Source organism: Eretmochelys imbricata, chromosome 5, assembly GCF_965152235.1.
Source record: "Eretmochelys imbricata isolate rEreImb1 chromosome 5, rEreImb1.hap1, whole genome shotgun sequence".
NCBI classification, from domain to species: Eukaryota; Metazoa; Chordata; order Testudines; family Cheloniidae; genus Eretmochelys; species Eretmochelys imbricata.
Window position 1 is genome coordinate 72,677,990 of NC_135576.1, and position 24,935 is coordinate 72,702,924.

Sequence of the window (24,935 nt, forward strand, 5' to 3'; positions counted from 1 at the left end):
TGAGAAATTGTAAACATTTTTTTCAGGGAATCTAAACTATTTGCAAATTCTGATTGAATTTGGCAAACAGTTTCAGCTGGAAAAAATGAAAATTTTAAAAAAAGTTTATGGTACAGTTTGGTTGTTTTGAAACAAAACATTTTAATTTTTCATTTTCAAATAGTATATTCTTTAGAAATGTAGCAATTAAAAAAAATAAAAAGGTTGAAAAACACCCCAAAATGACCCCAAAAATCTGAAAATATTTCATTTAAAGTCAAATGAAAGTTTAATTCTCCTTGAAATGTATTCATTTTGGCGAGAAACTGAAAATTCAGTTTCAGCCAAACCAATATTTTTCTGGATTTTTCAGTTTGGCCCTTGAACTGAAAAATCAATTATTCACTCTGCTCTAGTAGCAACTGCAGCAGGGGACTGCAGGAAGAGAAAGAAGAGTCTAATGGTTAATGCAATTGGATGCTGTCCTGGAGAACTCAGTTCTATTCCCACCTCTATCCCCTCACAGCATTTTTATGTGATGTCTGGTTTCAGTAATGTCAGTGTTCTTTTTCTGGGTATCCAACTTCACAGCTTGGGGCTGAGCACTTCCAGCTGAAACTGAAGTCAATGGGAGCTGTGCTTTGAACATATTACGTGCGGGTATAATGCTAAGTTCTCTGAAAAAGTCAAGCCTGGAGTGTCTCAACTTGGGTACCCAAAGTTAGTACATACTTTTGACCATTATCCCTCTATGCATCAGTTCTTCATGTGTAAAATGGGAATAATACCACCACCTCACCTTACCGAAGTGCTGTGAAAATAAATTCCATGTTTGAGAAGCACACAGATACTACAATGATGTGCATCATAAAAACCTCAAGGAAATTAATTGAATGGTATATGTAAATAAGGCCTCGGGCTACACAGTTCAATGAGGAGACAAAATATTTAATAGCTGCTTACTCTGTATATAGTTAGATACACCTTTTGGGCCTGGGTGAATGGCATCCTAATAATTTAAAATAGAGCACTATATGTTTGCAGCTCAAAGATTCTTGCTCATTTATGTATAATTTTGCATTTCTTAAATTAATTTTTTAAAGAGGAGCATAGACTTTTAAAAGTCTATAGTTTAATCTTTGCACACATCTAAAATTGCTATGAAGTTAATCACGAAGTGTAATTGGATAAAGCACCATATTAAACTTCCATTTCTGTTTTTTGTTGAATGTATAAAATTGATTTTTTTCTCTTTAATGTGAATATGGTGATTGTAAAAAAAATGCCATATAACAGATGGTAAACCTCGGTCCTTTACTTAGCCACAACAGGCACACAAGTACAGCATAAGCAGCGGCAATGTAAGCTTAGCATACAACCCACTTCATAGTCTTTTCTAAAGTTTTGCAAAATTTTCCACTTTCACCACCACCAGTTCAACTGCCCCAGTATTAGCAGTGCTAGAAGTCCTAAGGCAGGAAGGACATGGCTGCCACTGGTATTTTAAGCAGTGTCATTTAACCCTGCTCAGACCAGGGTCGAACTCACACAATGCTTAAAACACCTGTGGTTGCTGTTGGACCATCCGCCCTAGGGCTCCCAATGAGGTTAACATGGCTGGAGCTGAACCACTGATAAAAATGGTGGGTAATTTCACGGATATAAATGAGATTTAAGTGCTTTAACTGTGAACTGGAGCAATAGCAAGAGGGCTCATCATTCTTAATATCTGTTTCATCAATGATGTGAGCTAATTAAACTGTGATAGAGAAATCTGTCCACCAGCCAATGGCCTGGGACCACCAACTTATTTTGCATAGGCTGCTGAACAGCCATTAAATAGTAACAAAGAAAATATGGAATTACAGGCAGTCATCTAGTCCATGAAAACCTCTTTTACGGACTTGAAAGCCATTTCAAATCGGTTTCTAAAAACAAGGTAAACACAAGCTCGAATGTAAGAGCACGAGCTATATTTGAGATCCTACCCCTCAATCTCTCTCAACAGCCCCTACTCTCACCAATGGTATTCCACGCTCCACTGATTCTTCACTGTTCCACAAGTATCAAACCTCTTAATTTTTTATTTATGACTTTTTTTAATTTAGCTTGGCCATATATGTGACATCAAACTGACTTACTGAGAGAAGTAGGGAGGAGGTGGGGGGGAGTTGATTGCAGACAGGCAATTTAACTTGATGCCAAAAGACCACAACAAACTCAAACAGAGAGACAGACAAGCTGCTGGAGTCCAAGGAAACTGAAGAGAAAGGAAACTGATCTAGCAATGAAAGCTAAAGAGAAACTGAATGCTAATCTTTTTACTGTCAGTGGAAAATATATTTTTTCTTAAGTCCATTGAAAAATACATGTTTAGTAATGTGAAAAAACAAAACAGCATTGGAAAAAACAAACAGATATGGAAGGAAAGATTATCAATTTTCAGTTAAATCATTGACTGTAATTTTGTATTTATTTAATGTTAAATGGATAATACGACTAGAAGAGAAATATATTTTCAAATGAATCCAGGTCCTTATTGATGCATTGTGCTTTATATACTTAGAATGAGAGAGTTTCTCTTTCAGAGACCACCTATTTTCATCTGTTTTTCTCTAACACGGGTAATTTTTGGAACTACACAAGCTCACCCTCAAATCATGCTTTTATTCTGAGTAATTCTAAAGTGCCAGAATATGCCAGGTAGCTAAAATAAGGATCTGCTTCAAGTAAGAAATATGAAAATGCTTTCCAGTCTGAATCCGCTTGCCTATTACATTCCTGGGGGAAAAATGCACCAAAATGTATATTCAGGATCCTATTCAAGAACTTAGTTAACAATACATTAAGAGAGGGTGAAATTCCATGAATGAAGCAACACAAGAAGTGGATGTTGATGGGTGGAGTTAAAAATGAAGTTCCACAGTTCTCAGACTTCTTTAGATATATATCTGTAAGAAAAAACCTTAAAAAGATTCTTTATGCGAGCACATGTTGCTACCTTATACTTCTCTCGTGTCTTCACAGATTCCAAGGCCAGAAGGGACCATTGTGATCATCTAGTATGACCTATGTAACACAGGCCATAACTTCCCCCAAAATAATTTCTAGGGCATATCTTTTTAGAGAATCATACAATCTTGATTTTAAAATTGCCAGTGATGAAGAATCCACCACCACTCTTGGTGAATTGTTCCAATGATAATTACACTCACTGATAAAAATATACACCTTATTTCCATTCTGAATTTGTCTTGCTTGAACTTCTGGCCATTGGATCATGTTGTACTTTTCTCTGCTAGAGTAAAGAACCCATTATCAAAAATGTGTTCCCCCTGTAGATACTTAGAGACTGTAATCAAGTTACCTCTTAACCTTCTCTTTGTTAAGCTAAACATACTGAGCTCCTTGTGACTATTAAGAATTTTAAAACAAACTCGTCTAATCCTTTAGTCATTCTTGCTTTTTTCTGAACTCTCTCCAATTTATCAACATCCTTCTTTAATTGTGGATACCAGAACGGGATATGCTATTCCAGCAGTGGTTTCATCAATGCCAAATAGTAAGTACAGTAAGTAAAATAACCTCTCTAATCATACTTGAGATACCCTTGTTTATGCATCCAAGGATCATTATTAGCATTTTGGCCACATGTGTGGGAGCTCATGTTTAGCTGATTTTTCCACCATGACCCCCAAGTATTTTCCAGAGTAACTCCTTCGCAGGATAGAGTTCCCCATCATGTAAATAGGGCTTACATTCTTTGTTCCTAGATGTATACATTTAGCTGTAGTAAAACACACACTGTTTGCCTGCATCCAGCTTACATATCACTGACCTGTCCCCTTCATTATTTACCACTCCCCCAATTTTTGTGTCATTTGCAAACTTTATCAGAGATGATTTTGTTTTCTTCCAGGTCATTGATAAAAGTGTTAGAGCATAGGACCAAGAACCGATCCCTGTGGGACCCCACTGTTTACAATTACATTTTGAGACCTTTAGTTAGCCATTTTTTAATTCATGTAAAGTGTGCCATGTTGGTTTTATATCATTGTAGGTTTTTTTTTTAACTAATAAAATTTTCTTTCTGCTCATGCACTTCTGACTTCAACAATTTATCATTTCTTTTCAACTGTTTTTGTCTCTGAATTACTATGGCTCTGGTAAGGCCTCTTTGAAAATGACTTACTGAAAAAGCATATATGTTCATTTAGTATTACAAAAGTCACTTTAACACTACCCAGAAAAAGCACTACTAGGGAAAATGTTACGGGGAAGCAATGGCCCTTGATTTCTTGCATTCAGAGGGAACTACTGGCATTTTAAAATTTTCTTCTGAAAAGCTGTGAGCACAAATGTTTATCATCCATCTTCTCTACAGCTTTATGAAGGATGTTCGAACATTTAAATCATTTCAGAAAATGGCTTAACATAAATTTAGTCCATCTTTCTAGAGCCAAGGAAGCCATTCTTACATTAACCCATATGTCTTACACTGCAGCTTCAGAGCATCCATCTGCACATTGCAGCAAGAGAAAAGCTCTGGCTAGGATTTTTTTTTAAATGTGTGCTTAAGTTAGGCTTTTAAATGCACACTTTGGTATCTAAATAGGTGGGTTTATTTTCAAAAGTGCTAAGCACCAGTGTTTCCTACTAACAGTAAAAACATTAAAGTTCCACAAGATTTGGCCCATTGCTTTAAGACTTTGCTGTAGTGTCTGTGGTTTGCTAAAACAGTTGAGCTAAATTCTTCTGTTACATCCATGAGATGAATTTGTTCTCTCATCAGGCTAGGTTTATTCCCTACTATATCCATATTACAGGGGGAAAAAAGGCTAAAACAAAGATACAGGGGACCCAATTAAGCTCAGAGTGTAGCTAAATGGGAAAGGGGGAAAGCACTGTTCACTACATTCAGGTACTTGTTTATCTTTAATGGTTCTTCATTTGTACATTCTATAAGCGTTTGGTTTAACAGACTATGTAGGGAAATGTTGGGATGACAGACCATTATTACTTAATGTAGCAAGAGACGTGAGTCTTTATAAACAACTAGAGCTGGGAAATCCCTTTAGGAAAGGGACATGGGTGTCATTATAGATAGCTCAATGAAAAACTCTGCTCAGTGTGCAGCTATCGTAAACAAAATGCTAAGATGAACAAGGAATGGAGAATATTATGAAAGACTTTTCAGATAAATCAGTGGTGTGGCCTCATCTGGAATACTGCATGCAGCACAGGTCACCCCATCTGAAAGGGAGTATTTCAGAATTGCAGGGGGTTGAAAGGCAATTATCAAAGGCATGGAAGAAAAGTTGGAGAGATTAAGATTGTTTACCTTATAATGGAGGTAAATAAAAGGGGACATGATAAAAGTATGTAAAATAATGAATGGTATGTAGAAGGGGTATCAGGAACTTCTGTTCTCCCTATCAAATAAGACAAGAGCAAGAAGACATACAATGAAATTTTTAAAAAATGTAAAGTTCAAAACGGATGAAAAAGTAATATTTTTCCACGTGTGATTAAATTGTGGAACTCATTGCCACAGTAAGTGACTGAGGCAAAGAACTCAGCAAGTTTCAAGAAAGTATGAGACATTTACATGGATGACAAAACTACCCAGAGTTGTTGTAATTAATAACAAACTCTTTGTAATGGACATTGGCTTAAACCCTGAATCATTCAGTTTAATCTCACAACTACTAGAGATCAGGATGTGATTTAGCGTGAGGGCGATTGTCTCAGATCTGCCAACTGTGGGGTTCTTACACCCACCTAAGCAGCATCTGGGACTTGTTACTGCCAGAGACAGGATACTGGAGTAGATGGATGTCAGGTCTGATCCAGTTTGGCAATTCCAGTAAGTTCCTATTGTCTTAAATAAATCTGAACACTTCCTGTGGTTAATGCTCTATTGTCTTTCCCCTGTTCTTGTTTGGGTCTGAGGATTTAACTAGCTAACTTGTGCCTGAAGGTTCTTTGGAGGAAGCCCAGAAACTTGACTGGCTCTGTTTCATTTAGTTTGGAAGATTTGTACATGCTATATTCCTTCATATGAGAGAGGAAAAGGGGGGAGAAGAAAAAAAATTCTGAAGTCCTCATTCAGACCTTCCTCCTGGGGAAACTCATTTCATTTCCTTTCTCTCCACGTTTTTGAATGCCCCTTGTCCTTCAAACTCTTTTTTCTTTAATTTCCCTCTCCTCACACCCTTTTTACTCCTATCTTTTTATGTACTGTTCATTCCCCTTTCTGTTTACATACTAGACTGCTGGACCAAACATTTCCTTCACACATCTGATGATTGCATCTTTTGCACTCAAGTCTTACTTCCTGGAAAGTGCTCATGGACATGTATGTTTGCACACAACTGGAGGTTGGGTTGAGATAATTTTGAAAACCTGATCCTTAGTGTTGTTGGTAATGTAATTAGATCAGTGGTGCCCAAACGTTTCCTGTCACACTGCCCCTTATCAGCAATGGAATCTCTCTGTGCCTTCCTCCATTACTGCACAGGTGGCTCAGCAACTGGGGCTGAACTGGGGATGGGGGAGGCACTGGGACTAGAGGGCAAGGCTGGGCTGGGGGGCAGAGTGTAATTGCGGCTGAGGCCAGAGCTGGGATGGGTGGCACTCCCTGCCCACTCCCTGTGGGGGCTAGCCCGGGCTCCCCTGAATGTTCCTCCACACCCCCAAAGAGGGCATGGCCCACAGTTTGGGGACCACTGCACTGGAGTATTATGTATTTAAAATACAATTAGACACTTCTGATCAACGAGGTGCGTACTGAAGAACTTGGCATATTTGCTCTGTCTTCCATGGTAGTATGTTTTCATTATTTTCCAATTCAATGACAGATTCACAGGTGACTTTAGAAACACTTTTCCTGATGTCATATTGCAGCTTTTGTTTTTGTCTTGATGTGATAGGAGCCCTTACTTCTAATGCAGTATTAGGTATGTTAGCATTCATCTTTTCTTTGAGCAGGATGCAGTTGTTCAAAGTCACTTTTAAATCAGCATTTGAACTGGTGAAATCATCTTCTACAGAGGGGTTTATAGACCACCAGGACAATGAGATAATCCATACTTTATCTTCCTCATTTAACTTTTTCCAATAACCTTCTAAATATCTGCACTGTCTTCCTGCAGTGCAGATGCAAAACAAGCTTGTGAATTTCTGGATACAGCAGTGTGGTTGGAATTCTTACTCCTATATAAACCTTTGAAATACCTCACTTAGGGCTCAACTGTGTCTTTAATGTACAGCTCTGCTTTGAGGGCCATGTAGAACCACAACACCCCAGGAGGAGCTTGCTTGCTGCTATGCTGCTTCAAAGATGAAGCATTTCCCCTCACTCCCACTGCACAGTTGCCAACACTACAGGCTGATGTATGGAGGGATGGCTCTGCCTTCCTCCTGCCCTCTTTGGGGTGCCTCACATCTCAGGGCCGAAGTGAGGGGAGCAGTCACAGCGCTATAAAGAGTGCTATAAATCGTACTACAGGGGCACCTTTTACAAGACAGGTGGAGCAGGCACTTGTGAAGCTGCAGAACACAAGCTGGCTCCTGAAAGTGACAGGCCCAGAGTCTGTTTTTATTTCTACAAAGAGCATATACCATGCCTTACCAAAATAAAATCTGTCCTAGTGTTTGCTGTTCAAGACTTGCACTATTTCAAAACATATACACTGAACCGAACACAGCACTGAGATGAGGACAAACACATGAATGGATTTTATGGAGCAGGCCGCAATTTCTGCTAAACTTTAACACAGGGGAGAGGCGCTACCCACCCATCATCCATGCTCTCCTATACCAGTCATTTAATTGGTTCTAGTATGGGGTACTGGGCTCTTACCGTATAACTCTGGGTAGGCTCTCCTCAGCCTACTCACCAGGACTCAGCTCGCTCTGATCCTATCCCATGAGCCCAAGGCCCAACACCAAACTTCCAGGTCTTTTACCTTTGGGAACAGTTTGGTTTTTTAATCACACTGGGTACTGACTGTAAATTGTGGCAATTTAACAACTCAACCAAGTACCTCAGCTAGGTACTAAGCATGATCCTACTTAAAAAACTGTGGCCTGAAGGTGGTGGAAGGACAGCAAAAGACTCCCAGGTCCTCTGCCAGTTGGCCCATAGGATAAAAAACTCCAGCCTGACCCCAAAACGGGCAATCAGCTTGACCCATAGCATCTGTCAGGCCTGATTCCCATTCCTAGTTCAGGGTGGGGCTGCTGGAATGGAGCTGGAAGAAGTTCCACATCGCTCTCATTCCAGATTAAATCCTGGCAGCTGTGAAATGCTGGCCAATCAGCCCCTCTCCTTCCCAGCTGGCCAGTGGGTGTCAGACTCCAAGGGGAGGGGGGGGCCGGAGCTGCCTGGTATCCCTCCTTGAGTGTCTGCCTACCTGACTGCTGAGACTGTCCTCTTTCCCCAATGGGCCCATTCAGTTTCCCCCACCCATTGAGGCAGATGGGTGGCATTGCTTATTCTACAGGACTAAGTCTGTTCTCAGAACTTGCTATTGGTATTAAATACATGAGAAATATCTTTGCTTGTTGAGAATTTCAATGCTGCTGACATGTCACATTCAGACACAAATTCTTTTATCTGTCAATATATTGTATTTCTGACCAAAACATCACCTCTCATTCTCATAATTACACTGTTCAATTCCCAACTATCTTAGATGTTTTTAATATGTCACATCTATTTTGTAACTGCTATTTTTTATTCGTCATAACCGTTTCTTCCATCTCAAATTGTTCATCTCTATAGTTCCAATATTCTTTCAGAGTAACTGGAATATCAATTTCATTTCCAGACCAGCCACACATCACTTTCATGCTACAGATCAATGTCCCTCACTGGTGTTTACTTCAATTGTATTCATTCATAAAGAAATTATTTATACACATACGGGGAAGGGGAATATTTTCAGTTAAGGTTCAAGCCTGGCCTCATAACAGGCTCAATTTATCCCCATAAAAAACCCTGCAGTTCTGAGTTCTTGTGCCTTTAACTCTCCAACTTGTGTCTGCAATCAGATAGCTAGAGGCACAAGTGTTCAGATTTATGCCTAGAGTTGAAATGTAGGAACAAAAGTGTGGGCACAAGGGAAACTATCCTTCCGAAAGAGTATCCCATTATATTTCAGCAGAAATTTTCTAACTTTTTTATTAGAGCTCTGCACATTTCACTAGTTCCACATTTACCGTCTTGATTCAGATGCTATTAGTTCTGAATTTATTTCTGACATGGGTTTTTGGGCAAAAATTTCAAATGTAGGCATTTAAACTGCACCTTCAAAATATTACATGTGCATCTTTTGTATACATAAAATTCAGCTGTGCATGAGCAAAGAAGTATTTGTTCAAATGCTGGTAAGCTAGATGCATAAATATCCATCTGTAAATGCAGTTACCCATTTGGCAGGTGACAATACTCATCTGCACATGCAAGTGACAGTATTATGCTGGCAATGGATACATGCACAGGCAAGTGAACCTTTTACGTTGGCAATGGGTGCATGCAAGTATGTTCAGACTGCAATTATGATACAGATATTTCACAATGTAGCCCTCTGTGTTCACACTGCACATTTATCTGGCCATTAGTCCTTTTATTGCTCAGTGTTGTTTTTAGTCATTATATAATTATCTCAGAGTAATTTTCCAGTCTTCTTATCTGGACTTTTCTTGTTTCTGTTGAGACTTATGGTAACATTGATCAAACAATATGGATATGCATAAACTACAACCTTACTTATGTATTTGTGTATTGGGTAAACGTATTCACGTACTGCAAGTCTGTCATTAGATATGTCCAACTTAATGGCAGTCAAAAAGTGAAATTAGTCAAGAGAATGCAACTGAATCCCTACCCTTTGAAAAAAAACTGGAAATAACAGATAAGGAAATATCACAATTGTCCTTGCTAAATTTCCTTTTCTTTAGCATGAAAGACTGATTATCTGGTAGTTTTCCTCCACAGCTTTAAAAGTAATTTGCTGGTAGATTTGGAAAAAAAAAATCAATGCATTCATTTTGTGAATAAATTTAGAAGAAGCTTTTATATTAAGTCAACAATGTACCTTTTACATTTATATTCCAAATAGCAAATTCTTTGCTTTTATTTTCTATGCAAAAATTGGTATGAGACCACAAATTATTCAAAAGCTATTTTCCTCTTGAACCATGCAAGAGAGAACTTGCCACAGCTAAGTGACTCCACTGAATTAATAATGAGCACAAGCAAATGTTGGAAAATAGTCTTAAATGGGCAATGATTTAACAGCTGCATCTCTTGGAACTGACAGGCCTGACACTTATGTAGCATGCTACAGGTTTTGTTTCTTACTCATAGACTTTAAGACCACAAGGAAGCACTGTGATAATCTAGTGTGACGTCCTGCACCTTGCAGACCACAGAACCTTAACCACTAACTCCCATAACTGACCCATAACCTCTGGCTGAGTTAGTAAAGTCCTCAAATCATGATTTAAAGATTTCCAATTACACAGAATACACCATTTACTCTAGTTCATACCAGCAAGTGAACCATGCCCCATACTGCTGAGGAAGGCAAAAAATCCCCAGAGTCTCTGCCAATCTGACCCTGGGGGAAATCATAGGCCCTGACGCTGTGGGTGCTCCAGCTCCGCAGAACCCAGGGGGCAAAATTGGTGGGTTTTAAGTACCCACTGGCAGTCCCCCTACCAGCTCCTGCCTATCGGCAGGTCTCGTGGATCAGCACCCTCCCTTCCCTTCCCTTCCCGCGCCTCACACCCACTGCAATCAGCTGTTTCACAGCATTCAGGAGGCTCTGGGGGAAGGAGGAGGAGCAAGGACGCTCGTGCTCAGGGGAGGGAGTGGAACTGGGTGGGAAGAGGCGGGGTGGGGCCTTGGGGAAAGAGGTGGAGTGGGGGCAGGGTCTGGGGCAGACCCGGGGGTTGAGCACCCCCCGGCACTTTGGAAAGTTGGTGCCTGTGAAGAAAATTCCTTCCAGACCCCCACTATGGTGATCAGTTAGACCCTGAACATGTGGGGAAAACCCACCAGCCAGACACCTGGGAAAGAATTCTTTGTAGTAACAGAGAATCCTCCCCATCTAGTGCCCCATCTCTTGCCATTAGTGATATTTGTTACTAGCAGTCACAGGTGGACCACAAGCCATTGAAGGCAATCTCATCATACCACTCCCTCCATAAATTTATCAAGCTCAGTCTTGAAACCAGTTAGATTTTTTGCCCCCCAGGGCCTGTTCCAGAACTTCACTCCCGTAGCTCCCATTGGCCGGGAACGGCAAACTGTGGCCACTGGGAGCTGCGAGCAGCTGTACCTGTGGACGCTCAGGTAAACAAAGCATCTCGTGGCTCACCAGGGGCTTACCCTGAACAAGACGCAAACCAAGTTTGGGAACCCCTGGGTTAGCTAAACAAGTCAATCTCCTTAAGTCTCCTCTCACAAAGTAGGTTTTCCATTCCTCTGATCATCCTAGGAACCCTTCTCTGCCCCGTTCCAGTTTGAATTCATCTTTCTTAAACATGGGAAACGAGAATTACTGTATGCCAGATGGGGTCTCAGCAGTGCCTTGTATAATGGTAATAACACTTCCCTATCTCTACTGGAAATACCTCTCTTGATCCATCCTAGGATTGCAATAGCCCTTTTCATGGCTGCATCAAATTGGCATGTGCTAATGAGGTACTTATGTGGAACTGTCAAGCAGCTGACAATATAGGAATTAATACATCCTTTCTCTATTTATTAGTAGCATTAGCATTTCCTTTTCCTAGACACTAAACATAATAGGTGGAAAATGTTAACATTCCATATACAAGATTACTCAATCAAATCTTTGTCATCATTTAGGGATTTGAGGATTCTTGCATAGAAGGATAAGCCTTGTTTAGTTTTTGCTTAGTAAGGAATTATGGGAAAGCAGATAGTAACTATTTGCTAGTTATTTCTTTAGCCATAATATTGGTGCCTCAAAACACCAGACAACCGGAATTCTCAAACTAAAACTTTGTTTTGGGAGTGTAATGGTGAGAGCATATTTCAAAGTCCAGTTATCACTCAAAAATAGTATTACCTTTGCTAGAAAAAAAGTAATATTAAAAAACCCAAACACAAGAAAGTCTGGAAATAATTAATGGATTCAGCCAGTTTCCCACAGCTGCCTAGCAATGAGAACTTAGAGGTTTCACTGTGTAGGTTGGATATTTGGGCTCAGCTCTTGCAAAGAGTTGTGTGAGAATGGGCCCCCTATCCTTACAAGGAGCCTCACTGAAATCGATGGGGCTCCATGTGGGTATCCTTGCCCATGCTGACCTTGCTGCAGGATTGGGTGCTTAATTACTTCACTAGTCACTTTGAAAGACCAGGACTAGGTTGCTAGTGCTGTGCTGGGATTCTAGGCCCTAATGGGCAGTTGTCCACATCAGTAGACGTGCCATACCATTTAACAACTTGTAGCTATCAACAACTGTAGAGGTCTGACTCTGGAATAGCAGGGATGTTGCCACTCAGGACAGAGTGCATGGACAAAGTTTATGCCCCTTAAGTTTAACAAATCAAAAAGGGAAAAAAAGAAAGCACATATGTAGGTATGAGAGAACCTGTTTTCTAACCTAGATCTCCACTGGCTAAAACTGCTCTTTCTGCTTCTCTTATTGGGCCTTGTGTGGCCAAAAAAGAAGCCCACCCTGGGTTTTGCTCACATGTCAGGCACTGATGACAGAGGATGTTCACAAAACACAGCTGCCAGAAACGAAGCTGAAAGCTGAATGGGACATGACACCCCATCTGCCTACTGGAACTAAGATTAAAATGCTCTTCTATGGTCAATTGTTTAATTCATCAAGTGAAAAACAAACATTTGTGTGAAAGGAAATTTAGTAGTTGGAGAATGAATGGGGCAAAAATGGGAATAAGGTATTTTTACTGTGGAACTTAAGTGTGGAGCATTCACTACAATACCTTAAAAACATAAGCCATTCCCTGACCACCACCTCTGCTTTAATGGCTAATGTGGGAAACATTGCAGAGCCTTGACCACGTAAATTTGTGGCTTCTTCTCAACTTCCTTCAGCTAAAAGCCTCAAAAGACAGAAGTGTTTCTTATGGACAAGAGGATCAGCCCCCAAAAACCTTTTTATATTGTGACTCAGACACCACATATCTCTGCAACCTCCGGGTTATCCCTTATCCTGAACTCATTCTCCCAGATCTCCTGGGTCTGTAAATATACTCATAACCATCTCTACAACATTGCTTGTGACTGTCACTGCCTCAGCTACACCTCTACTGAAATCCTCATCCATGCCTTTATCTCCTCTCTCCTGGACTACTGCACCTTGGTCACTGTGACCTTAAGTCCCAGCTTTGCAGATTCCAGCATATGCAGAATGTTCTTTCCCACTCACTTGTATGAAGCTGCATGACAATGACTCACATATTAAACCTCCACTGGCGTCCTACACATTTCAGAATCCAGTTGAAAACTGATCGTTTTGGTTTTAAGACTCTCCATCCTACACTACTGTATGGATAGTCTTCCTTTACTTCTCTTTTCGGTCTAGCTATAGCTGTCTTTTCTTACAGTCTCACTATTGTTTGAGAGAGCCTGTTCCTCTGCAGTTCCTGTCATCTTAATAATTATCCCTGTCTCACTGTCTCTGTATCCCATTTCAAGTCTCAGTTAAACACATTTTATCCCTTGCCTAGGCATCTTATTTCCTCTCTCCTTGTGCTTGTCGTCTTCTTCAGGGGTTACGTTACTTGTTTCTTCCCATTACAACTAATAATGACTCTTGATCCTTCTCATAACTACAGGGCTTAAAAAGCCAGTTTTCTACACTTTTAAAACATCATGTGTATCCTATTTAAAGGCCCCACTGTGGAACCTTTACTCATGTAAAGGTAAGCATTTACTCATACAAGGAAACCCAATGAAGTTAAAATGCTCACCAACATAAGAGTCACACGACCTAACTAAAAGACTACATCTGAGGTCTGAAATATCTAGGCCCCGTTATACTATAGCTATAATATACTATAGCCACCATTTTTCAAGAGAGGTAAAACAAAATATAATTATGATCTATGTGCTTTGAACATTGCACAGAAATTGAAAATACTCTTTTTTTCAGTGACACATGACATCAAACCTGGAAAAATAACACTTTCTTAATTTGGAGTATCATAAACAAGGCCTTGGTGTAGAGGATCTCAGTGACAATCAACATGTTAAATAATCTTAGTCACATCTTTAAATAAATTCCCAAGATATTTCAGTTGATTGAGCCCATGGAATGCATTTGTGGTAAGCTATTGCTTAGGATGTTAGTGTTGAGTTCTAGTTTTCTGCAAACAGTATAATTCTTTGTACATACCCCCATCTATGCCCACTTTAATAGCAAACACTCTTTCCTTCAGCGATTTTTAGAAACTCATGGTCTGGGGAAATATGCTTTTGAGGCCAAAAGTATTGCTGCATATTACCATCTTCAGCCTCTGTGCAACTTCTTAGCCTTTTCAACTTATTTTGTTTCCTGCCCCAACTAACAGAAGCATGCATCATGTGGTAGCTTTGGACCCTTAGCTTTAGAAAAGCAAAATTCTTATTGACTTGAATAGGAGTTTTGATTTAGTAAGGACTGCAGGAGTTTGGCCAAAATAGCTATCTATAACTTCAGTTAATGTGCTCTAATACAGCAGCTGCCATTATTTGCCTCCTAAAACACTTATGGGCTAAAACAATAATGACAATGTAGAGGGCTTTTACTTAAGCCACTTAAGCTAGCTAGGCATTAGCTGTGTCAGGTCAGGCATTTTCCTGATCTAAGAAACCTAGTAATAATTTTTTTCTGTATCTGTTGTGCTCCACATATTATCAATGGTACAGCTTTGCTCTACAGTATCTATCTTGTCCTAGCAATTAATGGCTGTTAGTGTAGCCAGCTGGAAAACAGGACTTTTTTCTAAACATACTATCAAACTAGATGTAAAATAAATCTCTCCCCATAACATGGCATCTTTGGCACAGCAGCATAGTGACCTAAAACAGTTTGAAGAGCAGGATTAATAGGGAAGTAAAAAAATGTTTTGATGAAACAAAGAAAATCTCTAATCATTGTTCCGTAGGAGGTCTGTCATTATACCTTGGCACATGCCTTACCATACCATTTTATCAGTTTTGCATTATGTCATGCTAGTGTCCCTTTCATACAAAGGCAATTCAATTAGCATATTTTGTCTGTACTATTCAAATGCTATTACACTCACCCATTCTTACATAAAGTTTCAAAAATGCTTATTATAAGAAGCAGGATTGATTTAAATAGTGTGCCTTTCTATTCCTGCTCTTTTGCATCTTTGACAAATTGAGAGGGGGAGGGTCTATTCTTCTAGTGTTTAAAAAAGTAAGCTCTCACTAATTTTTTATTTTAGACCTTTAAAATTTGGGTAGTAAAAATAATGCCTATATAATTGAAACAAATGAAAACTTGCAGTTGATTAGTTTTATAATATGTTGAGTGTATTAGTATGCCCTCTTGTGTTAAACAAGGGAATATTCAGTTGTTTATTGTCTTAAAGAAAGATCAAGCAAGCACATAAAATATTCCAAAAGCTAGTAGCAGCAGAGTGCTTGACCTAATTTTAAGGACAGACACAATCTGTCAATGATAAATACACTAAAAATGGGATTTGCAGCTGTTCATATATTAAAAAATAGAATAAAAATAAATTTTCCCTTACAGAACACAGCAAGCTTTTACATATACGTGTTCTACTATTAAAAATTCATCTTATTTTTTCTGATTTTATAACTTTATTCACAATTAATTAAAACTAAATGATCAGATTAGATGAAAACACAGAAAATGTGAAGATAAACTGACATGATATGAAATCTTCAGGATAAAGAACAAATGTGGCCAGGAAGGTTAAAGGGGAAAGAAAGTATATTAAACTAACATTAAGATCATGAAATGAACAGACAAAAGTAAGGAAGTTGGAAGTTAAAACTGTCTGCATTCTTTAATTCAGTCTATCATGAATCAAATCTCTTGGTACCCAATTTTATATAGAATTTCCATGCGTAGATAGATTTACAAATATAGTCCCTGAGATGTGCCACTGTGTACTAATCTGAGACCCAAATATTACCATAGGAGCCCCTTCAAGGTTTAGACAAAACAGAATGACTTGAGGTAGAATGCATGGCATAACTCTGGATTTTGTTTTGTCTGTTTATAATACTGTTAAATTTACTTACAATATTTTTTCTTCTTAAGAGTAAAACAATTTCCTTTTTACTCAAATATATGAGAAGTGACCCAATGGATTTATACAGTTCAGGTACACATTAATATAGTTTGAAGGTGCAGATTGATTTAACAGAATATTATAACTTAATCTGTCATACAAATATGTATTAAGGGACTTCAAATCCCGATTATTAACCCAACAGATTGACATATTTTATGAGCGACTATGATACTATATATCATACAAATCCATATTTACAGGCACTTATTTTATAATCATGTCTAAGCATACTTAAACACCCCAATTTGTGTGTCACTGCAATAATCCTGTGACTGGTTTTTAGAACCATAATGTTTTATTACATCAGTGAAACTGCTACGAATTTGCAAGATCTGTGTCCTAAAAGCAATATACCACATTCTGGCTGAGAACAAAGTTATTCATCTGCTGTAAATTTACCTTTCCTAAATTAAATAGCTTAGTTGTTCAAACACTTCACTCACTCCTCCCTGCCAAACTCACCCCCAATAAAATTACCCAAGACAGAACTGATTAAAGCATACAAAATGTCATTGGGAATCTAATTATTTTGTGAGATGGAAACACCTACTGAAAAACACAAACAAACACACCTATCATTATCAACAATTATTTTTTCTGCATTTCTATAATTTACAAATGCTTGAACAAACATTTCCCCTAACTATTAGGGGAAAAATAAAGATTTGTAGAGACTTTGACCCCTTAAAGTCAGGCCATTCAAATGAAATTTAACAGTTGAATTTCTGATTCTTGGAAGCCAGCTGCGTAATGGAAATACTGACACAGCCTTAGCTCTAGCAGTGGGAGCAGCATGGCTATAATAAATGAATCACTTACCATTTTCATGATTCTTTCCTCTCTCTAAGTAAATGCAAAATAGAGACTTTATCTGGCTCAGGCATTAAACTGTCTAAGAAGGGAACTGCTAAAATGAATTATTCACTTGAAGTCACTGGGGAAAAGAAGGCAAAATGGTAGTGGATGGCCAACATTAGAGTTGTTGCAGAATAGAATTTCAGGAAATTGGATCCAAGTCAGAAATTCAATTACTTAATGAAAGTGATCCTGTTTCACAGTAAGTCTTAGACCTATTAGAACAGGTCTCTATCATGTAAATCTTTTTGTGGACTACTGTTGGCAGATTTTTTTAAAACACCGTGAATCTTCTACTACTGCCTGACTTCTCTCAAGTTTCCAATGAACATTTTTTTTAAAAAAAATCATATTGCAAAATCCCTCAAATTTTTTAATTGTAGGATTTGAAAAATGTTTGGAATTTTGTTTACTATTTATTTTTGAGTATTCCTTTATTTTAGTGGGAAAATCCAGTTACAGATTTGCCAATTGCTGTGTCTTTTCTCTCCCTTTCCCCCTACCCCTTCACTTTGAAAGGATTATATCTAAGCCTCTGGACCCAATCATTCAAACCTGTACTCAGAAGTAATCTTTTTGTTAATAGTCCATTGACTTCACATGGATAAGATAAACTTATTCAATGAGTGCAGTTTTAGGTCCCAAGCCCGCAAATACTTATGCATGCACATGGGACCGCTCATGCATTTAGTTGCCTGAACAATAGGGCAACATCCTGGTCCCATGGAAATCAGAGGGAATTTTTCCATGGATTTCAATGGGGTCTAGATTTCACCCTTAGAGTTTAGTGTCTCTGCATGTACATTAACACACACATACATATGACATCATCTTTCTTGAAATAGCTTGGGTCTTCTCTCTATTCTCTCATATTTAAGCTTGCTCTCAGTTCATAGGTAGGCAGACAGAGAGAGAGGATGCCTGGAGGTATGAAGTCATGCTACATGTCTGTCTTTCAGGTCTCCAGGGAACCTGCTGCAGGTGGCCAGCAGGAAGAAAGAGGAAGAGGGGCAGAAGGACTCCGCCGCGCCTTCCCTCCAGGCTCTGCTGCTGGGGATCGCTGGACAGCTCCCCACGGGCCACTGGCAGGGCCTCCTTTGTGCTCTTACCGCTCCGGGGCCAGGCCCCACCTACTGCCACCTTTCCCGTGCAGCCAAAGACGGGGACAGGAAGAAGCGGGGCGCAAAGCCCGATGTTTCGGAAAAAGCGTAAATGTGAGCGAATCCAACGGTCTACGCTGAGGCGGGCATTGCTAGGTCCGGGGAAATCCCCGCCTCCAGTCAGGCTTCCCCATTTCTCCCTAGTTCAGAGCTTTGGGACGTGCATGCCAATGCTTCCAGCCCACATCGGGACTGCAAATCATTTAAAAAGAAAAGGAGGACTTGTGGCACCTTAGAGACTAACCAATTTATGTGAGCATGAGCTTTCGTGAGCTACAGCTCCCTTCATCGGACGCATGTTAGTCTCTAAGGTGCCACAAGTACTCCTTTTCTGTTTGCGGATACAGACTAACAGGGCTGCGACTCTGAAACAAATCATTTAAGCATCTCAGGAAGAAGGGGCTGGAGTTGGGGGGTTATTTCTCTCCCTATAACTAACTGTTTGTGAACAGGTGCAGTCCTAGTTCCCCGTTAGAAATAGCCACACGTCCTGGCTCAACAATTCACTCCTCCAGCACTTCAGTGCAAAGGTTTTTATGGCTGCGGCCAGATCAGAACCACTATACACAGGCAGGGGCATGATCGCTGCCTCTGTCACTGTAATTCTGGGATTTCCTGTTATTCTGAATCAAATCGAGCAATCTGTTTCAAGCTACTCCCAAAATAATAACCCGGGCAGGGGAAAATTCCTGCATGCAGCCCTTTCCCCATGAGGTTAAATGAAATACAGCCGGTACCGCATTCGTATCCTATTGAAACCGATACTGTTACCTGTCAAACTTTTAGTATCATAGCTGCACCTTTTGCTAACAAGTAATTAGAGGCCACATTTCCCCCAGTTTTGGACACAAATTGGGTGGAATGAGAAATAATTTGCAGATTAATGTAAACAGGCACCAGCAAATCTTAACTGCAGAGATTTCTGACCCTAACAGGCAAGTGCTGTGCTCGTCAGGGTTGCTGGCTGCGCTGCGCGTTGACAGCAGGTCGTCAGTACTTGCAAAGGGTTTGAAGCACCCACCGGGGCAGGGTCTAGGAGGGTGGAATATTGCTACGAATGGTGATTGTGGTTATTAATTGTGCCTTGTTGTTGCTCCGGCGGGACGATCCCTGGTGTAAGTGCCCCGAGGGAGAAGACGGAGGGACCCTTACCTGCCTGAGCAGCTCTTGCAGCACGGCTCGCCGCGCCCCGCCCGGGCTGCGTTGCACTGCAGGGAAGGTGGAATTCCCCGGGCAGGGGCGGAGCAGCGCTCGCGCTGGCTGGCAGCGACAGCTGCTCCCGGGATTCTCCCCGCGCCCCCTCCCGTCCCTCGCTCCTCGCCTCACGCCGCAGCTTTCCCGTCCTCCAGGTGACGTCATGCCCATTGTTTTGGTTCGCCCGACCAATCGGACTCGCCGGCTGGATTCTACGGGCGCCGGGATGGGCCCTTCGTGGCGGCGGCAGGACTCGCCACTGCCGACCGTAACGCATTGCGCAGGGTGCACCACCGCCTGGTCCTCCTGCAGCTTTAACAGCTCTGACATGGAAACGTCGCTGCAGTTCCAGCCGGGCTTCTGCTCAGAGCAGGAGCAGCAGCGCCCGCGGCCGCATTGCCAGCAGCAGCCGCCGCCGCCGCCGGGCCAGGGCAAGCAGAGCCTGCTCCAGCAGCACAGCCCCTGCCGCCAGTGCAACAACTGCACCTACTCCGGGGCTGCGGCGGGGGACAGCCTGCCCCTGCTGCTCCGCACTTCCTCGCCCCTGTCGGGCGCTTTCAGGACCCACTCCTCGCCGCTCTCCTCCTCCGCCGCCTCCTCCAGGCAGGGCAGCCAGCTGAACGTGAGCGAGCTCACCCCCTCCAGCCATGCCGGTTCGTCCAGGCAGCCCCACCCCCACCAGTACCACCAGTGCCACCACCCCCAGCCCCAGTACCACCAGTGCCAGAGCCTGCAGCAGCAGGCAGCCAGCCCCAGCAGCAGCGTCAGCAGCGGCAGCACCCACCACCACCACCACCACCACCAGCAGCAGCCGCCCCACCAGCGCCGGGAGAGCAACCCCTTCACCGAAATAGCCATGAGCAGCTGCAGGTACAACGGCGGCGTCATGCGGCCGCTCAGCCACCTGAGCTCGTCCCGCAGGAACCTGCAGGAGCTGGACTCCGAGTCCCAGCCGCTGCAGCCGCCGCTCTCCAGCCCCGCCGCCGCCGCCTCAGCCCCGGAGATCGTGGTGTCCAAGCCGGAGCACAACAACTCCAACAACCTGGCGCTGCACGGCCCCGGCCCCGGGGGCAGCGTGGGGGGCAGCAGCCAGAACAACAGCGGCAGCAAGTCCAGCAAGAAGAAGAACCAGAACATCGGCTACAAGCTGGGGCACCGCCGAGCGCTCTTCGAGAAGCGCAAGCGGCTCAGCGACTACGCGCTCATCTTCGGCATGTTCGGCATCGTGGTGATGGTCATCGAGACCGAGCTGTCCTGGGGCGCCTACACCAAGGTACCTGCCCCTCCCCGCTCGCCTCCCTTCCAGCGCGCTATAGCTGCCGGCCACTCTCTCACTCCTCCTGCTGCTGGGCTTGCTCTCTCCCGGGCCCCAGCTGCCTACCCTCTCCTTCTGCCTTCCGCGCTCTCTCCAAGGTCCCAGCCGCAGTTTGCTCTGTCCCCTGCGGGGAGCGACTCCCACCCAGTGCATGCCCTGCAGACACGCTCCGCATTCACTTCCACTAGGCGGGCAGACACGCCTGCCAGTGTCACCAGTGTCCGTTAGGCGCTGCTCCTTTGCGACATGCCCTACAAACCTGGGAGGGAAAGGATGAGAAGGACAGAGGAGGAGGGAGAGAAGGGATTTAAGAACAATTTGAAAAGAAAAGTGTATTTTCTAAATCAGCCGTTTAAATCGCCACGCTCAGTTTTTCATTCTGCCAGCCAGGGTCAATTTCTTTGGATTTGCATAATGCTGTAGACTTGAGAGAAACTTTTTTTTCCTCTCGGGCTAGAGCGCTCCATCCCATTGGCAGTCCCTAGAGTAAATTGGTTTCCCAGTGTTGGCTGTCCCACCTGAACTGGACCTGCTGCTGAAGCAATGACAAGTAGCCCTTTTGATTTAGGGCAGCTATTCTTCATCCTTAAAAGAGAGAAATCAAGTCAGTAATCCTGGTCTCTGTTATGCAAGATAGATTTTCCCCCATCACAGTTCAGAAGGATGAAGGACAAAAAGTCTTTTTATAAAGGTGTATGTCTTTTCATGGACACTCAAATGTTTTTCTGTTGCAGGAGTCGCTGTATTCATTAGCTCTAAAATGCCTTATTAGCCTCTCCACGATTATTCTGCTTGGTCTTATTATTGTATACCACGCAAGGGAAATTCAGGTAATGTTTCACTTTATAAACTACCAAACATTGAAACTGTCGGTAATGAAAAGACTCAGTTTTCAAAAGGCATTCTTCGGTGAGTAATTACTTTTTTCCAGTATGTCAGAAAAAGTTCACTTTGTTTCTACTGAAGTTTACTGAATCTATTTCAAAGGGATCTTAAAGAGATTAAATATAATACATTGATATTCTTATTAGAAGTTATAAAAATGTCTGTAATATGCTGCATAATCATTTATTCTGAATGACTGCATAGAGTATTCTGTGCACACTTGTTGTTTTATGCTATAAGGGGAACTTTTTAGCCCAGAATTTAGAGCTATATTATGCTGATCCATACATCCTCATTAGATCACATGATTAATTGTAGAGAGACTTCAGTCACCTCTAGATATGAAGTCTTCACCATACTGCCCTAAACACTGAAGATAAGACAATAGTTGGAAAGAAAAAAGATAAATAAAACAAGCCATAGAATGTTTAAACTGTGAACAGATTTTTTTAATGCCACAGAAATTACAGGCAGTTAGTAAAGAAATGTGAGAAAAAAAGTGTAATGGTCAACTAAGTGTTGTCTTCATTAGTATTTTAAAATGTACCTTTTCAGGACTTGTAGACTTCCTTCCATAAATAAACCAAATTTTCAAATGGGATTTTGCTCAGCTAAGGAGTGAAGTATTGTATTTATAATCAAATAAGGATAATCTCCACATTAATTTTTCTTTGGTGTTTTATTCCTAGATGTATATAATCCTATTGTTATTTCTGACTATAGAGAACTTGTGGCTTAAGGCAGCAGCGAATATTTTCAAGGACAAAGAAACTTGTTTGTGTTGTATCAATTAACAGAAAGAAAAATGGAACACTTATAAAGGAACTATAATATAATTGTGGTTGCAGCTTGTTGGTCCCAGATATTAGAGAGACAAGGTCAATGGATCAACTTCTGTTGCTGCAAGAAAAGCTTTTGAGCTACAACAAAGTTGGTCCAATAAACGATATTACCTCATCCACTGTGTCGATCTAGAATATAGTTGTTAAATAAGCGTAAGTACAGGCTTCTACCTGCTAATGTTAGAGTAAAAGAATACTGTTTTATCTGAGACCATTTGCAAAATAGGACCCTGATCCTGCAGTCCTTATACATGCAAAACTCCCATTTCTGAATCGGGCTCTAGTTTCTTTGCACTAAGATCATAGAGCTGGGAAGCCTGTTAATTTAATTCTTCTTGAGTAGTTGCTGTGGAAGTGTTAATATAAACTATTGGAGGACTTAAGAAAAATAGAAAAAAATAAGTTGATATTTCTGTAATGCAGAGTTCTTTCCCCTCCACCCCAGTGTTTCTCATAATGAAAACTGTAGAAGTATGTTATGTAAAAATGTACTTAAAAACGACCTTCCTAGATATTTCCGTTTCTGTATGCAATTCTGTTAAGAAACTTTAAATAGAAAATATAAAGAAATTTTAAGATAAAATCAGTTTGAAAAAATTTGAGTTAATTTCCCAAACTACAGTAAAATAAAAATTTTAAAAGTACTCAAACATTTGTTCATTAAATAATCGCCATGACTAGATTATTTAGATTTAGATTATTGCCCTCCCCCAAAAAAACAACTCACAACCCTAACCAAAATAAATAATAATAATAAAAAAGCCCTAAAATTTCTGAAGTTTGGAGAAGTCAATGTTTTGTAGAGAAATGTGCCTACAATTGAATTGATAAGGGAACTCTAATCTACAACAAATCTAAAAAATATACCACTGATTTTGTCCTAGGATTTTGATTAGTACTGATTGTTTAGAAAGACTGTAGATTTACATTTGTCCGCTAAATTTTTGCAAATAATAATTGCTACAGCTGGTAATAAAGCTGGAGCGTGTGCGTCTTTCTGTATGTGTCTTCTCCAGTTGTTAACAAAATATAAAATAATCCAGGACTTCTGTTCTTCGGCTTATATGAAATCAAAGACCTTACAGTAAGGTTGCCAACAGCCCCTTATTACAAGGGATGTCCCTTATTTTTTTTTATCTCTGTACAGCAAGAAATACCCCTGGTGAATGTAGGTGAGTACTGCTGCTTATTATTATTAATAAATAATATCGGGGAGGGGAAGGTGCTAAGAAAACAGTCCCTTATTTTTGAAATACAATGTTGGCAACCCTACCTTACAGTGCCTCATTTGTTTTTCTGGTTGGTAATAAACAAAAATGCAACTTTGGTTGCATTTCTGTGAGTTCTTCTGGATTTAGTGACCCTCTTAGAAAGCTTCCCAGTAAATGACATGATATAGAATGAGTAACACCATCTACTAGCTTAATCAAAGTTAATATAGTTTAACACTGCCTGACAGCATTAAAACTAAAAACATACTTAGTTGCAAAATAGTGATACAGTTTCTTTTCATCAGGAAGGTACTATAGGCTGCCAATAGACATTGTAGGGTTCTGGATAAACTGCAGATCTTCAGGGCTCAGTTTATTTACCTGGATAACGAAGAAGGAGATCAACATGGGAAAGGGCACTATACCACTTTAAAGCTGACAACATTAAATATCCTCCTTATTTAGAGACAACCTACTTAAAACTTTTTATTCACCTTTCCGTAAAAAACAAACAAAAACAACATAAATAGCCATATAAGTAGCAAATAATAACTGGATGTATAAGTGAATGTTACACTTCATGTCTGAATACAGTGGACACAATTTAAATATTTTGGCTTGTAACAGAAATGGTGAAATCTATTCTTCAATTATTGTTCCATGAAAAATATTGCATAATCCTACTAACAGTAGATTTAAAGAAGATCAAATTTTTATCCATCTGTTTTCTGAAGGGACATCTATAGTGTCAAATTTTTAACTTCTGTTAACTTCAATGAGAGTTTATCTTGAGTGAGGACTATAGGATTATATTTATAGAGCTGTGCATACTTGACAATGAAGGTTTTATTGTTTGGTTGTTTTTTTTCTGGAGGCTTGTTTCAATTAACTATTTGTTAAACGAAAAGGAGTACTTGTGGCACCTTAGAGACTAACAAATTTATTTGAGCATAAGCTTTCGTGAGCTTCAGCTTACTTCATCAGATGCATCCGATGAAGTGAGCTGTAGCTCACGAAAGCTTATGCGCAAATAAATTTGTTAGTCTCTAAGGTGCCACAAGTACTCCTTTTCTTTTTGCGGTTACAGACTATCACGGCTGCTACTCTGAAACCTGTCACTATTTGTTGTAAACCTAATCTGTGTTT

At 40.7% G+C, this 24,935-nt stretch overlaps 1 protein-coding gene and 1 long non-coding RNA gene across 3 annotated transcripts in view; one reads left to right on the plus strand and one right to left on the minus strand.

The window, feature by feature from the left end:
* LOC144264591 (uncharacterized) overlaps positions 1–19,565 on the minus strand; it is a 101,032-nt gene extending 81,467 nt beyond the window's left edge. The window contains exon 1 of the long non-coding RNA XR_013346077.1: positions 19,495–19,565. This is a non-coding gene — a long non-coding RNA (uncharacterized LOC144264591). The remainder of the gene's footprint in view (positions 1–19,494) is intronic.
* The window catches only part of KCNN2 (potassium calcium-activated channel subfamily N member 2), a 109,035-nt gene continuing 102,474 nt past the window's right edge, over positions 18,375–24,935 (plus strand). The window contains exons 1-3 of one of the 2 annotated variants that reach the window (XM_077816347.1): positions 18,375–18,396; positions 19,692–20,809; positions 21,586–21,681. In XM_077816347.1, coding sequence (XP_077672473.1) covers positions 18,375–18,396; positions 19,692–20,809; positions 21,586–21,681 — 1,236 coding nt within the window. Of the gene's footprint in view, positions 18,397–19,691; positions 20,810–21,585; positions 21,682–24,935 lie in introns of those variants that run through there. The other variant, XM_077816348.1, reaches the window with a different exon arrangement.